Source organism: Panicum virgatum, chromosome 2N, assembly GCF_016808335.1.
Source record: "Panicum virgatum strain AP13 chromosome 2N, P.virgatum_v5, whole genome shotgun sequence".
Lineage (NCBI taxonomy): Eukaryota > Viridiplantae > Streptophyta > Magnoliopsida > Poales > Poaceae > Panicum > Panicum virgatum.
Genome location: NC_053146.1, coordinates 805,848 through 822,149, shown reverse-complemented (window position 1 = coordinate 822,149; position 16,302 = coordinate 805,848). Strand labels below are relative to the sequence as shown.

The window sequence follows — 16,302 nt, the reverse complement described above, 5'->3', positions numbered from 1 at the left end:
AACGACTCATCATACAACTGAATAATTACATTCGAAATCTTCCTTACCTGTCCCGAGAATTTGGTGACCATCCGTTTGATCTTTTTGAACCAAAAGTGCCTTTGGAAACATGGGTACACCTCCTGAAGATTTCGTGATTTGAAATGAGATATGATGAATATAATTGCTTGTCTGAACCTTGCACCTAAATGGGCATCGAAGTAGTCCCTTAGCAAACGAGCACATGTATGTGGTGCACGGGGAATGATTCGGGTGAGCGCAATGGATATATTGGGAAATTCAGGTTTAAATGCAATTTTTTAAGTGCATCTGAGATCTAATTAAACCACGGTTTTTTAGCAATTATGGACAAGCACAAATACATATATACTGAATGTATACCGTATTAAATAAGATACAAGTCTGAAGATGATCTTCCGGCTGGAAATCTGCCCAGCTTGTATGGATAGAGAAGATGATCTGAACAAATTTACAACAACACACACGAAAAAATATATTAAGATACAAGTCTGAAGACCCAGTTTATCTGGGGTAAAACCATTAACAAGCGATTCATTTTGCACCATGAAAATCGTTGTCGTAGTGTCATCTGTTATTCTGTAAGTGGTAGACATCACTTGTAACTTACATATTGCAAGTCAAGTAGCACAGTTTGCCATGGTTGTAACATGTGACATCGTACCATCCTTTTTTATGTTACTATGTTTATAACTTGTGAGTACTGACATCCAACCGAAGCATGCACAGACATACACCTAGAAATGACAGAATTAAGAACGTTTCCTCTTAGCAGATGTAGTTTTCAGATCTCGAACCTCACAACTATAAATATAGTTATAGTAGGGAGGTATAGGAGATCTCCATGCTACGGCTTCAAATCTTCCAGATGGCTTAACACCACCATACATCACACTTCGCACCTCTAGCTTCGGACCCTCCTGTTGTGACGAAGAGCACTCATACTGATGATAAACCATGATCTGTTGAGAAGTGCTAAGCATTCTCCAAAGACAAGCAGGTCTATTTTGCATCAGAGCATCAAATGGAGGCTCACCGAATTTGGAGGCATACCACTTGGTGAACCCTCTCAAAAAGGTCACAACCTTGCACCAAAAGTGGATGTCAAAGTTGTCCCTCAGCAGGCAGATAATGTCCATGGAGTTAAAGACCGCCCTCTTGAGCATTCTGGATATTTCCATGGCTAGGTTTTCCATCCTCGGGTGCATCATAGGGTCATTGCTTCCAAACGTAAGTGTTTTTAAGAAGTACCAGTATGCTTCATGGGTCATATATTTCAGTGTTACTGCCCTCGTCGTTCCAAGCTTTGTGATCTTGTCAGACCGGCTTGTGATTATGATTTTACTAGCACTACTTGTCATGTACCGTTTGGAAGCAGCATAGAACCTCTTCCAATCATCTTCATTGAAGTCCCCAGCCATCTCAACAACAACTAGAATTCTCCCATATTTGCTCGACCTGGAGTTATGATACTTCTTCACACATCCTTCCCACAGAGAGGTTATTACCTTCTCATCTTTGAAATCATGGTTGCTCAAGAACATGATTTCTGAAAAATGAGCACGGACTCTTTCGTCATTGCAAACATGTGCGACAAGGGTGCTCTTGCCAACTCTGCCTGGACCAACAACTGGCAAAACCTCCAATTCTTCAGCACCATTAGGTTGTGTGCACAATAGGAAGTTGCGGACAAGCTCTGCTTCCATCTGGCGGCTGAACATGCAGTTGCCCAGCAGTAGATGCATGCTATAAGGCTGGTGGTACATGCAAGGGTACCTCGTCAAGAACACAACAAGCTCTTTCACATTGATGATCATAGAGCTCAAATTGTCAAGGGCGTCTTGCAATTGTTCCAAAATATGCATCTTTCTATTGGCAGAACGAGTCCCTTTCAGAGAATTTACTTTGGACAGAAAGAAAGAAGAATAACTCACAACATGATCTTTGGCATCCTCCTCGTCCTGAGACTGGTATTTCAAGGTGTCAAGTATGTAACATCCTTTGTACATGGCATCCTTCAGCATCTCCAGCTGCTGGAGCATAGCTTGGTTTGTGATGCGGCGATCTGTGGCCTCGTCGATGATGACCTGTGCCCGAAGGAGAGCCCTTTGCAGGCTGGACTCGACATCCGCTACCTTTGGCTTGGAGCTTCTGCTGATGACGAAATTTATGGATCTAGTGGCCAGCTCACCCAGGACAGCAGAAACAAAAATCTCCATTAGGGTACCACTCTCTCTTAGGAAGATAACCCAGCAGGTGGAGGGGAGAACGAAATGCCTCATACTCGAGACTTGGATAAAGAGAGAGATTAATAGTTCAAGTCATCGCGGAGATGGAGACAATTCCATTTTCTAAAAGAAATAATAGTAAGTCATACAAGATGTTGGTCCAATACTGCAATCTACGAGAATGGTCCATGCACAATAAATTAGTTTCATGTTTGACCATAGGGACTCCTTGTCCCTTAGCCTTATTGACCTTTCCTCTCCCTCACTGTCAACAAAATAGCAGTAACACAAGTCTTCGAGAATGGCTGAATGTCTTGATGTAATTTTTATGCTTTCTTTGATTTTCTTTTTATCCTTGTTTCCTAAAAAAATCTGTGCGAACTTTGGCTCTTTTTTAATATAATATTGCAGGGGGTTGCAAAATTCCCTCCTGTTTTCTTAAAAAAAACAGTAACAGCTGGGAAAGGTACAGCTCTTGATTCTAGATCCTTTCTTTGTTATACTATACGCAACCTCTCTTCAAATCTGCCCTGCAACATCGGATTCTCCACTTCCATTAATTCATTCACTATTCTTCCGTGTTTCTATTCTTGATCAAATGAAGGATCGGAGAGACTTGTTCAAACACTATCTACATACATCAGTTTTCATCACAAATTAAATAAAAATCCCAAGCTGGCCATCCCTTCTCCATTGCAGTACCTTAATTCTTGTGAGGACTCTGATCTGCAATAAGGAGACGCCATGCAGTCAGTTCCTTGAGCAGAACTCACCACAGCGACCATATCCTTGATGATCAACATCTATTGGAAAATCGCCCTAAAAAAAACATGTATTGGAAGATCCATCAAAACCTGGCGCGCCTATTTCATAGTACTACTACTACTCTATCTTTTCCTTCCGGTATTCCAAGCAGATCGACCCCTTGAGCCTGTACAAGCCAAATGGTAACTAGTCTATGATGATGCACAAGAAGTGTAGAAAACAATAGAAACTTGGGAAACATTGCTTTTGTTATGTGGGACCGAAGCCGGCGACCAGAGGGGGGGTGAATGGGAGCCGATCAAAATTTCTTCGAAATTCGAATCGTCGGCCTATGTCCCAAAATCGCCCAAACCCTCAAGCGTTCTGAACAAAGTTTGGAGTAGCTATTGAAAAGCTAAACCAACACAAAAGGCCTCGAACGAGCGAGCGAAACCACGAAGCAAATCGGAAGCAAAACCGAAAAACTGCAGAACTGATTTGCCTGGACCGGTCTGACCGGTGCACTGGACCGGTCTGACCGGTCGTGTCTGTTCAAAATCAAGCAGACCGGTCTGACCGGTCTTGCCTACCGGTCTGACCAGTGGCACCCAGAAAGCCCCGAAAATCTTTGATTCAAACGGTGAATCTCGACCAAACGACCATTAAAATCGATGAAACTTGGGGGATTGCTTCGCCCCTACCCCGTGAACATATCCCCAAAAGATCTCGGTCTAAAGATCAACGAATCTTGAGAATTGTGGGGGAGATCAAAAGGGATTGGGGTTTTCTCAAATACTCAAGAACTTCAATTCTGATGAGCTCGTGATTTCAGAAGATTTGGCACGCAGCTAGAAGCACGGGAATCACTCCAAAGAGCTCTAAGAAACGTCGCAATCAAGTGCATCAAAATCGAAACGAAAATCTATCACAAAAAGCACAAGAGAGACAGAATTGGATTGATTCAAAAGGCCAGAGGGCACAAGGAGGATGGGGCCTCCTTTCCCAATCACATACAATACAAAGTCTCACAAATCCATGGACAAATCTACTCTAAAGAGAGGAACAGGGGGAGGAAGACACAGGGGCGGCGTCCTGGAGAACAGAGGTGTCCACGAGTAGATTACAAAAGCCGCAATAACCTAATACAAGTGAAGGTGTATTTATACCCGCGAGACCGGTCAGACCGGTACGCTAGACCGGTCAGACCGGTTGGTTAGACCGGTCAGACCGGTGCCAGGGACCGGTCAGACCGGTTGGCCTGCAGCACCCCCTGTACACGATCTCATCCGACGGCCGAGGTTCTTTCTTCGAAACGAAGTCTTCTCCGCGATGCCGCCGTCTTGATGAAGATCCAGTCAGCTGTTTTGGAGGGTCCGCGAAACCCGGGTAGGTGGCCGGTTTTGAGAAAACCGCCAAAACCTCACGTGCGGGAAGATTCCCGCCTCCACGCCGTGGCCCTAGACACCGTTCCCGCCTCGGCCTTCTGACGGCCCTAGACGCCGCCCGACACCCGTCACCTCCTCGCTCGCAGCGAGGCCCTAGACGTCGTCGACGCCCGTCGCCTCCGTCAGTCCCGAGACCGACGCCCGTGCCTCCACGACTTGGCGTCTTCAACTGCCGTCCGCCTCCTTGGTTTTGTGGCGCAAACCAAGAAACCCGCCTTCCGTCGCCGCTTGCACCCTCGATCCAGGAGTGGACGCCACAGCTGCCGTCCGGTCCGAGCTCCGGTCCCGGCTGCCCTTCACCGCCGTCCAGCGCACGGTCCATCGGCCACAGCACCTCCACGGCAGCTCCCCGTCGACACTCGACGCCCGTGTACCTGCAATCCAAAGACCAAGCGCACGATCACACCTCACGGTTGACAATTCACTCATCACAAGCAGGATAGAGTACTCAACATCCTCAATCTTCCCCTTGATGAGTGCATTGTCAACACACCACCTGAAACCATAGAAGTGATAAAAAGAGAAGCAAAAAAGCGAAGAACTCAAGCAAGTGACAAAAAGCTCAGAAATGCAAGAACAGTCACTTACTCAAGCACAGATCGATTCCCTAAGACAAGGGCAACGGCTCGATGCAATCGATCAAAAGCCAAAACATGACTCCTCAAAGACAGAGGTAACGCTCGACACAGTCATGCAAGAAGCAGAGGGAAAACAAGGAAAACCAGGAGCCAAGAACAAATCAGAAACTCCTCAAGCAAAGTTTTCCCTCTCACAAGTGCAACTCTCCCAAAATGATGCACTCTCAAGGCCCTGTGCACAACAAGTTTTTCAAAAAATCAAACAAGTCTCCCCCTTGTTCGATCACTTCTCTCAAAATTCTCCCCCTTGTTGGCACATGCACACATCAAGCCTAAAATGACTTAAAACTCCCCCTGAAGCAGAAACTTCCCTTGAACAGATGCTATGCAATGAATGCAATGCAGGAGGTGTAAGTGAAAGAATTCAGGGATATAAGGATATGAGCGACATCTAGTCACAAGCACGTGTGCATACATAAACAAGAGCTGCATCTAGCTCAGCAAGATATATCAAATCAGTCTAGAGCTAGGCAAGTTCAGTTTAGGAGAAATAAAAGCATCACCCATGATCTAGCACCAACAGGTAGGGAAAGGAAAGCAGTGCTACTCAAACTCATATAGGTGAGCCAAACCAGCCAAAACAAGTTACCAACAATCATTTTTTCAATCAAATTTATCTCAATCAATTCTTAATGCCAGGGGTTGAAAGCTTGTCATGCCTTACTTAGCAACGAGGCCAAGCCTATGCCAAAAGACAATCAGAAGCTTAAAGCACTCGTTTCAGTCATTCACAGCCTTGCCCGGGTTCTCACAAGTGCAAAATGAGCCGTCCCGAAAGCTCGATCAGTGCAACAAGAAATCACATCTGGATCTTTTCAATCCATTTCAAGAACAGTTCAAGCAATTTTATCAGATTTAGATCATTTCAAGTATGAATTGCTGAACGAAAAGCCACACTAGCATGAATAAGATAGCAAAGCATATCAACACGCCCTAACATGCTAGTAGCTAAGACAGGGTGATCATGTTTTCAGATTTTCAAATCAAAATAGCTTAACTCAGATGATGTCATATACACAGTGGAGCAAGCTATGCATGATCAAGTTTATCAACTCACACTAGCAGGCACTAAAGGATCATAGCAATGTATACAAAAATGCTAGTGCAAGTGAGACAATGCAAAAATGCAAACATGTACAATGCATATGCACAATGCAACTACCAAAACTAGGAAACAAAGAGAAGCAACTAAAATCTACAAAGCTAACCAAAGAAAAGTTAGCAATCAAAAGGGGTAACAAACCCCAAGCTCCCCTCGCAAGCGAGCAAAGGTGTCCTGCTCAAGCGGTTTGGTGAGAATATCTGCGGTTTGTCTCTCTGAAGGGACATGGATCAGGTCTATGTGTCCTCTCTCATGGTTGTCTCGCAGGAAATGGAATCGGATATCTATGTGTTTGGTTCTAGAGTGTAGGACAGGGTTTTTTGCAATGCTAATAGCGGACATATTGTCTACAAAGATGGGAACCCTACCAAAACTCAAACCATAATCCTGCAAGGTTTGTTTCATCCAAAGTATCTGGGAGCAGCAGCTAGCAGCGGCAACATACTCAGCTTCTGTGGAAGAAAGCGCTACGCTAGCCTGCTTGCGAGAGCGCTACGCTAGCCTGCTTGCAAGAGGACCAAGACACCAAAGATGTACCGGGAAATTGACAAGTGCCGGATGTCGACTTGCGATCCAACCGGCACCCACCGAAATCGGCATCAGAAAAGCCCACCAAAACCAGAGAAGAATCCGCAGAATACCAAAGACCAAATTCAGGGGTGAATTTCAGATACCTGAAGATGCGTTTCACCACCTGCTTGTGGGAGGTGCGCGGTGAAGCCTGATACTGCGCGCAGAGGCAAACGCCAAACTGGATGTCTGGTCGCGTCGCCGTCAGGTACAGGAGAGAGCCGATCATGCTCTTGTACTCCTTCTGGTCCACCGCCTCGCCGTCCAAGTCCTCATCAAGCGCCGTAGATGTACTAATCAGAGTCGGCTGAGGAAACAAGTCACTCATGTCGAACTTCCGCAGCAAGTCTCTGGTGTACTTGGCTTGATGGACAAAAGTGCCCTGAGGAGTTTGCTTGATCTGCAGCCCGAGGAAGAACTGCAACTCATCCATCATGCACATCTCGAACTCCCTGGACATCTGCTCAGAAAACTTGGAGACAAGAGCATGAGAAGAGCCACCAAAGATAATATCATCCACGTATATCTGAACTAATAGAAAGTCATTGCCAGATCGCATGAGGAACAAAGTTTTATCAACACATCCCATTTTAAAACCCTGAGCCAGCAAAAAGGTTTTCAATCTATCATACCAAGCTCTAGGTGCCTGTTTCAAACCATAAAGAGCTTTCTGAAGTTTATAAACACGGTTTGGAAACTTGGGATTTTCGAAACCAGGGGGTTGCTTCACATAAACCTTTTCTTCGATAAAGCCATTCAAGAAGGCAGATTTAACATCTATTTGGAAAACCTTAAAACCCTTGGAAGCAGCAAATGTAAGAAAGATTCGAATAGCTTCCAAACGAGCAACAGGGGCAAAAGTTTCCTCAAAATCAATACCCTCTTTTTGGCAAAACCCCTAGGCAACAAGACGAGCCTTGTTTCGAAAAACCAACCCATCCTCACCCTGCTTGTTTTTGAAAACCCACTTTGTTCCGATGGGATTACAAGCAGGTGGAGGCTCGACTAAAACCCAAACTTGGTTTCTTTCAAAATTTTCAAGTTCCTCATGCATGGCATTGACCCAATTAGAATCAGAAAGAGCGTGTACAATATCCTTGGGCTCAAAAGAGGCAACAAACGCTGAATGAGCAAAGCCAGCGATACTTGTTACCTTGGACCTGGTGACTCGCTCGTTGAGATCACCTAGCATCTGTTGAGGTGGATGTCGACGCTAAATGTGTCGCGGTGCTTCCCGTGTCGAAGTCGCCTCCTCCTCAACCAAAGCTGGTGTCTCCTCAGGTGCAGCTGGTGTAGCCTGAGTCACCTCCTTGAACAGCCTCCGGAAAGTAGATGTAGTCGGATCGGGGCCGTCGTCATCGTCCGAGCTCATGGCAGAGATAGCTGGGTCCACAGCACGCGTGGTAGCCTTAGCGTCGCCCTCTGCAGCTTCTTCCTCCTCATCTTCAAAGATGGAGGTGCTGAGCTCATCATCTCCTGCAACTTCAAAGACAGAAGAATTGCACAGTGCAGTCTCGTCGAACGTGACTTCACAAGTCTCTCTGATGATGTTAGTATCAATAATCAGCACACGGTATGCTCTAGAGTGAGAAGCATAACCGAGAAAGATACCGTCAGACGAGCGAGACTCAAACTTATCAAGATTTCCATCTTTCAGCACAAAGCACCGGCAACCGAAAACTCTGAGATGGTCAACACGAGGCTGGCGTCCAAACCGCAACTCATAAGAACTCCTGTGCATGAAAGCACGCAAGAAAATGCGGTTGGACACGTAACAAGCGGTGTTAACCACCTCAGCCCAGTATTTGCGAGGAGTCCTATGCTCATCGAGCATCGTCCTCGCCATCTCAACCAGCGTCCGATTCTTCCGCTCTACAACTCCATTCTGCTGTGGAGTGTAGGGAGAAGAATACTGGTTTTCAAGCCCTTGATCACTGCAAAAGGCGTCAAAACGAGCATTTTTGAATTCTGTGCCATTATCACTGCGAATCGCTCGCATGGCCTGGGGTAACTCGTTTTTCAACCTTAAGATCAAGTCTCGAACCAACTCGAAAGCCTCATCCTTGGTTCTCATGAAAAAGACCCAAGAATAGCGAGAAAAGTCGTCCACAATTACAAGCACGTACCACTTTCCACCAACAGACATCACCCGAGAAGGACCTACTGTGTCCATGTGCAACAATTCTCCAGGGTGAGCGGTCATCACCTAATTAACAGGCGGATGAGAAGCGGCAATCATTTTCCCATGGCGACAGGGATGGCAAACAAGGTCCTTTTCAAACTTCAATTTGGGCAATCCTCGGATCAGACCAAGTGAGCTCAGTCTTGACAACAAATCGAAGCTCAAATGTCCAAGTCTCCTATGCCACTTCCACAAATCAGAAGAAGGACCAGCCAACAAGCAATGAGAAGGGCCAAAAGGAGTTCCAGAGAAGTCAACCAAGAAAACTCGATCGCGAGGTGTAATCCGGCAAACCAAATCTCCTCTGGAATCAAGAACACGCGAACAGCCCTCCTTAAAGCGAACCTCAAACCCCTCATCAAGAAGTTGCGAGACAGAGAGCAAATTAAAACCAAGATTCGAAACCAAAGCAACTTCTCTCAGGGTAAAGTGATCAGAAACTCGAACAGCGCCAAGTCCACATACCTTTCCTCTTCCATTATCCCCGAACACAATGTACTCCTTTGAGCGCATCGGGGTGAGGCTGGAGAACCATTTGTCATTTCCGGTCATGTGGCGCGAACAACCGGAGTCCATGATCCACCTGTTCTCCAAGCCTCCGACCTGCACATCAGTAGTGAGACAAAGGGTGAGCAAATGTCTCAACACCGGGGTTAGCAAAGTGAGAAGCAAACCAGTGTCGAGTCATTTGCTCTATAGAAGGGTTAGCAAAACCAGACAAAGTGTATCCCCCATCCCGTCTACCGCGTGACTGACGAATACCACTGCGAGGAAAACATGGAGTCTCAAAACCTCCTCCAAAGCCTCGGTCCCGTGGTCCATAGCCGTACTGAAAACGACCAGGAGCACGACCGGCAAAGCGACCACCCGCTGGAGCACGGTAACCACCACCGTCTCCCTGACCTCCACCTACACGGTGCGCCCTAGCATCTCGCCTATCACCACGCCGAGAAGGACCATGCACCCGAGCAGAGTACATGTCCGCGTTCCGTCTCTCCTGCTCTCTCCTCACAGCCCGCTTCCTCCTGAAGCAAAACTCCTCCAGGTGACCTTCCCTGTCACAGAACTCGCAGTGGTACCTCACCTCACGCTTGGGAGGTGGAGGCCTAGCCTGCGGACGGGGAGGAGCAGCCCTCTTCTTCTAGGCAACCTGGTCTGTGGCAGCAGGGAGCGTGTCGAGGGAGTTCCTCAGCTCATTGGGCTTTGGAACCCAAACCTGCTTCTGCGGAGGTGCTTTCGGTGGTTCTTTAAGCACACCATACGTGGGGTCAACAAGCGAAGGCTGCATGCTCGTGCTGGCAGTGTTTCCAGCAGCCTTGCCAATCTTACCATACAACCTGTCAAAGTCTGACTTCGTGTATGTGTAACCGACCCCAAACCCATCACCACGCTTGAACTGCTTGATCATCATGCCCAACTGCGGCTCACTAGCAGAAACCCAACTAAGAATCGCCCTAAGATAGGTATTCTCATTCTCCAGGTTGGCTTTCTCTACCGCAAGAATATCCAAATCAGAGATCAAACCAGGGCAAACAGAGCCGTCAATAGGTGGGCTAGACTCTATGACCTTAGTCTTTCAAAAAGACTTGATCAAAGCGTTCTTCTCCTCTAGCTCCAACCTAAGCATGGGACAAAGCTTACAAGCGCCAAGCAAAACTAGCCTAGACTTCATCTCCTCTAGCTCGCACACAACAGTAGCAAACTTAGACTGCAACGAAGCTAGATCAGACTTAAAGATAGGACACTCCTCGCATTCAAGCACATCGCTAACAATAGGAGCATCCTTAACCCGTTCTAGTTCATGCTTGGCCTTCGCGAGCTCATGAGACACGTCAGCAAGTGAAATCTTAGCAACATCTAAGTTCGCGACGTTCTCATCATGCTTGGCACGGAGAGCAACAAGATCGTTCATGTGAGATATGCAGCCAGCGCACTCATCCTCACTAGACTTCTCCCTAGCACAAGCCAGCTCAGCCCAAAGCTTTCTACGCTCTCTAGCTGCTTCCTTAAGCAGCCTCTTCTGATTGTCGAGAGCGGCGTACAACTCCCTAACCTCTGTATCAAGCAGGTCGATCATGGAGTTTACCTCTGAATCGCTCTCGGATCCAGGAGAAGAGCCGGAGTGCGTCGGTGTAGCATGTCCACCCGAAGACGCACGAGCACCATCGGCTTCGCCCGCCATGGTGCAGAAGCTCTTGCGTCGACCGGCCGCCAAGCAAAGGCCGATGAAGCCGGTGGCTTCCTTGTCCCGCTTCTTCTTCTTCTTGTCGTCGTCGTCGGAGGTTAGTGAAGAAGAGCGGTCGGTGTCGGAGCTCTTGTCGAGGTCACTGAGTTGCGCCAGGAAGGCCTTCTCCCCCTTCTTGGCCTTGTACTGGAAGCGCTTCTTGAGCGATTTCTTGTCGAAGCGTCCTCCCCGGTCATGACTGTGGTGCTTGTTGCGCCGACGCTCCTTGTTGGAGCCTCCGTCGTCGCGGTCGCGGTGGCGGTAGTAGTCGAAGGAGTTGTTCTGGCCACCGCCGGACTTCTTGGGGCAATCGGCGATGAAGTGGTTCAGATCGCCGCAGTTGTAGCACCTGGGGTTCTTCTTCCTCTGCCTGTTGTGGTAGACGCGCTGGAACTTGCTGATCAGAAGGCACAAGTCGTCGTCGCCCAGCGTCTCCAGCTGCTCATCTGAAACAGAAGGCAAAGAGGCAAGAGAAAAGCCAAGAGCAGAGTTAGCGTTAGAGCTCGATCCACCTGGGCCAGTCACAAGAGCGACGCTCTTGGAAGGAGGGGCACCATTGAGCTTGGCTCGTGTCTGGTTATCCACCTCTGTGGCCTTGAGCTTGCTGAAAAGCTCGTTCACAGTCAGAGTCTCATAGCTTGCAGACTCAATGATCGTGTTCACCTTGAGATCCCACACAGAGCGGTCAAGGGCGTAGAGAAACTTGAGAGCCTTCTCGTGCTTTGTGTACTCAAGGGCACCAGCAGATCTGTTCGCATTGACCTTGTTCACAATCGACTGAAAACGACTGAACATCAGGTCAATGCTCTCACCCGACTCATGTGTGAAGTTCTCGTACTCACGCCGGTGAGTCTCGAACAGTCTGGCCTTCACCTGAGGTGTACCCTCGTGGTAGTTCTCAAGGCACGTCCAAATTTTGTGGGCTTCCTGAAAACCATGGACGCGTGAGAACTCCGCACGAGAAACGCCAGCGAACAAGGCATTGACGGCCTTGGCGTTAGCCTCGTGCTGGGTCACCTGAAGAGGCGTGGTCCGAACAGCCAGCACCTCGTAAAGCTGGTTCTTGGTAATCTTCCAGACCTCGGCTCCCATGCTCTGCAAGAAGGCTCTCATGCGAAACTTCCAGTAGGCATAGTCCTCGCCGGAAAACACCGGGATCTTACCAAGACTCGCCATGGTCGCCAAGTGGTTTTTCGAACCGGTTAAGGTATTGAAAACCTCAACCAAGCTCTGATACCAATTGTGGGACCGAAGCCGGCGACCAGAGGGGGGGTGAATGGGAGCCGATCAAAATTTCTTCGAAATTCGAATCGTCGGCCTATGTCCCAAAATCGCCCAAACCCTCAAGTGTTCTGACCAAAGTTTGGAGTAGCTATTGAAAAGCTAAACCAACACAAAAGGCCTCGAACGAGCGAGCGAAACCACGAAACAAATCGGAAGCAAAACCGAAAAACTACAGAACTGATCTGCCTGGACCGGTCTGACCGGTACGCTCGACCAGTCTGATCGGTCGTGTCTATTCAAAATCAAGCAGACCTGTCTGACCGGTCTTGCCTACCGGTCTGACCGGTGGCACCCAGAAAATCTTTGATTCAAACGGTGAATCTCAACCAAACGACCATTAAAATCAATGACACTTGGGGGATTGCTTCGCCCCTACCCTGTGAACATATCCCCAAAAGATCTCGGCCTAAACATCAACGAATCTTGAGAATTGTGGGGGAGATCAAAAGGGATTGGGGTTTTCTCAAATACTCAAGAACTTCAATTCTGATGAGCTCGTGATTCCAGAAGATTTGGCACGCAGCTAGAAGCACGGGAATCACTCCAAAGAGCTCTACGAAACATCGCAATCAAGTGCATCAAAATCGAAACGAAAATCCATCACAAAAAGCACAAGAGAGACAGAATTGGATTGATTCAAAAGCCCAGAGGGCACAAGGAGGATGGGGCCTCCTTTCCCAATCACATCCAATACAAAGTCTCACAAATCCATGGACAAATCTACTCTAAAGAGAGGAACAGGGGGAGGAAGACACAGGGGCGGCGTCCTGGAGAACAGAGGTGTCCACGAGTAGATTACAAAAGCCGCAATAACCTAATACAAGTGAAGGGGTATTTATACCCGCGGGACCGGTCAGACTGGTATGCTGGACCGGTCAGACCGGTTGGTTAGACCGGTCAGACCGGTGCCAGGGACCGGTCAGACCGGTTGGCCTGCAGCACCCCCTGTACACGATCTCATCCGACGGCAGAGGTTCTTTCTTCGAAACGAAGTCTTCTCCGCGATGCCGCCGTCTTGATGAAGATCCAGTCCGCGGTTTTGGAGGGTCCGCGAAACCCGGGTAGGTGGCCGGTTTTGAGAAAACCGCCAAAACCTCATGCGCGGGAAGATTCCCGCCTCCACGCCATGGCCCTAGACGCCGTTCCCGCCTCGGCCTTCTGACGGCCCTAGACGCCGCCCGATGCCCGTCACCTCCTCGCCCGCAGCGAGGCCCTAGACGCTGTCGACGCCCGTCACCTCCGTCAGTCCCGAGACCGACGCCCGTGCCTCTACGACTTGGCGTCTTCAACCGCCGTCCTCCTCCTTGGTTTTGTGGCACAAACCAAGAAACCCGCCTTCCGTCGCCGCTTGCGCCCTCGATCCAGGAGTAGACGCCACAGCTGCCGCCCGGTCCGAGCTCCGGTCCCGGCTGCCCTTCTCCACCGTCCACCGCACGGTCCATCGGCCACAGCACCTCCACGGCAGCTCCCCGTCGACACTCGACGCCCGTGTACCTGCAATCCAAAGACCAAGCGCACGATCACACCTCACGGTTGACAATTCACTCATCACAAGCTGGATAGAGTACTCAACATTCCTCATGTTACCAGGTGACCAATTCTAGGTTAGATGGGGACCGTATATACGAATTAAAGTGTTTGCTGGTCTTCTAATAATATTCAGAAATAAGCGACCTTTTTGGAGGGACATCGGCATCATGCTGGTTAATTAGTACTAACTAGTAATAAGCAACAAATGCTCTTTTTAAATGATATTGATTTTTTTTTGAAACGATCCAACAGAGATGCTCTTTGTCAGCACAAAGAAAATGAAAACACGCTATCAGGAGCGCCTTTTCCAAGTCATATATATGCTCCAGGAAGCACTTCCATAATTCCAGTTAAAGTCTGGGTTGCTGCGTTGGGTCAATTTAATCGTGACATTTTCACTTGCTGTCCATTTCACACAACCATTTGTTCCTTAAAAAACTAGAAATTTCATTAACGTGTCCACAAAAATCAACCTTTTACACACACACACCGAAAGTCCTCATCAAACCGCACGCCCTCCTTCAATGCAATACAACTGGACCCAGCGTGCCGAGCGACCATCACGCCACTCGGGGTTCCGCCACCGTACAACCCGCCAATGGGAGGCGACCCCCAGCGGGGGGAAGCCGATGCGCCTACAGCGCGTCGACGGGACGCGCCGGCAGACCTCGAGACTCTGCGGTGCCAACCCTCCATCAAGACTGGCACGCCTCCGTCACGCCAGCGTTGTCACCCGCCGAAAGCTGGGCGCGCAAACAGGTGGATGGGACGCCCAGACCGGGAACCATCAAGCCAAGTCTAGTGGCTCCACGATTACGAAAATCGCAAAGCCACTCGGGGGCCTCTGATGGGGGTGTAAACCCAGGGTCCCTAACGGGCCCGCCTCAAATAGTATCGGCCCAGCAGCCTATTGGGCTCACCGCAGCACAGCCCACGAACCGGTACGGGCGACTGCCATTCCTCGGCACCAAACATGACCAGAGGCCAGCCCTCTAGGGACACGTGGAGGCCTCCCGACCTAGCACCCCCGGGTCAGCGCCGTACCGAGCGACCCGGGCCGTGCGCTCCAAGACTGCCCAGTACAATGGGCGTGCCGGCCAAGACTGGCCCCGTACGGGCTCACACGATGCCCACTCCTCTACGCACGTCGCGCGTACGTGATCCACAGAACCCCCTGACAGGGCACAGTGTTGGCCGTGCAGGCCGCACGACCCAACGAGAGAGAGAGAGAGTCAATGAGCTCCGCCTCCCACGCCGTAATGATGGCTTCCCCTGCACACCACTTCATTACTCCAGCGGGTGTGACCGGGCAGCACCGCCTGAACGTGGCAGGGCACCCCTCAACGGGCGTGCCGTCCTTCGGGCAGAAGCCACATAGGGAAGGACGCGCGGCAGCGCTACGGACGGAGGGACAGGTACAGGCGGACAGGATGGGAGACGACCTCCGAGCGACCGCCCGAGTAGCAAAGCCACCCCAACTGATCAAGGACGGGACAATACCTAGACAACCCGTCGCCCAAGAAAACCAACCTGACACAAGCCTCTCCACTCCCGATCGACCGGGTGGGCCCCGGCAACTGACGAAGATGAAGGACCCCGGGCGGAACCAAAACATCTCGATAGATAAATGTAAATGGGGGGCACCACCTTGAACTATAAAAAGGGAAGCCCCCCCACGTAGGAGAGGGTTCGTTCGACTCGACTCCGGGAGAACACACTGCTTGAAAGGCTTGTAAGCTCCCTTCTGAACTTTGAGCACCTGGGCTCGTGAGCAATAGAGAAAGAACATCACCCCCCCCCCATACTGGACGTAAGGCATTCTCCGGCCCGAACCAGTCTAAATCCTTGAGTCATTGCGTGCTAGATCATATCCGATCAAGCGCATAACAAACGAGTAGTCGAGTAGTTTTGTAGTCGCCCATTCTCAGCAGCGACACTATTGATCTTAATACTGTCTTGATGATTGTGCATCAAGAAACACCAGAAGAAGTATCTTTTTGTGAGCCAATGAATATTATGGAGTGCAAATATATGGAAATCAAATTATTCTAGAAGTACAAATAACTATTGTTTTAGTCTACAATATTCCCCGATAATTATCAAACATGTTAAATGTTGAAAGAATGCAAGACAACCTTCTAGAGTATTCTCCTCAAGTCAATAAGATGATATTATCATAGAATACTCTAGAATTAGTAATAAATAAATTAAAAACCTTGTAATATTTAGGAATTCTCTAGAAGGGGGGACACATGTAACCACCTTATGATCCTCCTTGGCCTGTAAATAGAGGACACCCTCCTTGTCATGCCATCTATTTAAGAGCATGGTGTGTTG

The 16,302-nt window shown here is 49.0% G+C and overlaps 1 protein-coding gene across 1 annotated transcript; it reads right to left on the bottom strand.

Annotated features, from left to right (window-relative positions):
• Positions 1–770: 770 nt before the first annotated feature.
• Positions 771–2,237, bottom strand: LOC120659071 (disease resistance protein RGA2-like). The gene has a single exon (XM_039937136.1). It carries the CDS (start codon positions 2,235–2,237, stop codon positions 771–773), a length of 1,467 nt encoding a protein of 488 aa, XP_039793070.1.
• Between the last annotated feature and the right edge of the window lie 14,065 nt (positions 2,238–16,302).

Bases quoted from the DNA above. Each gene is read 5' to 3' on its own strand.
- LOC120659071 (XM_039937136.1), bottom strand. From the start codon at position 2,237: ATGGAGATTTTTGTTTCTGCTGTCCTGGGTGAGCTGGCCACTAGATCC.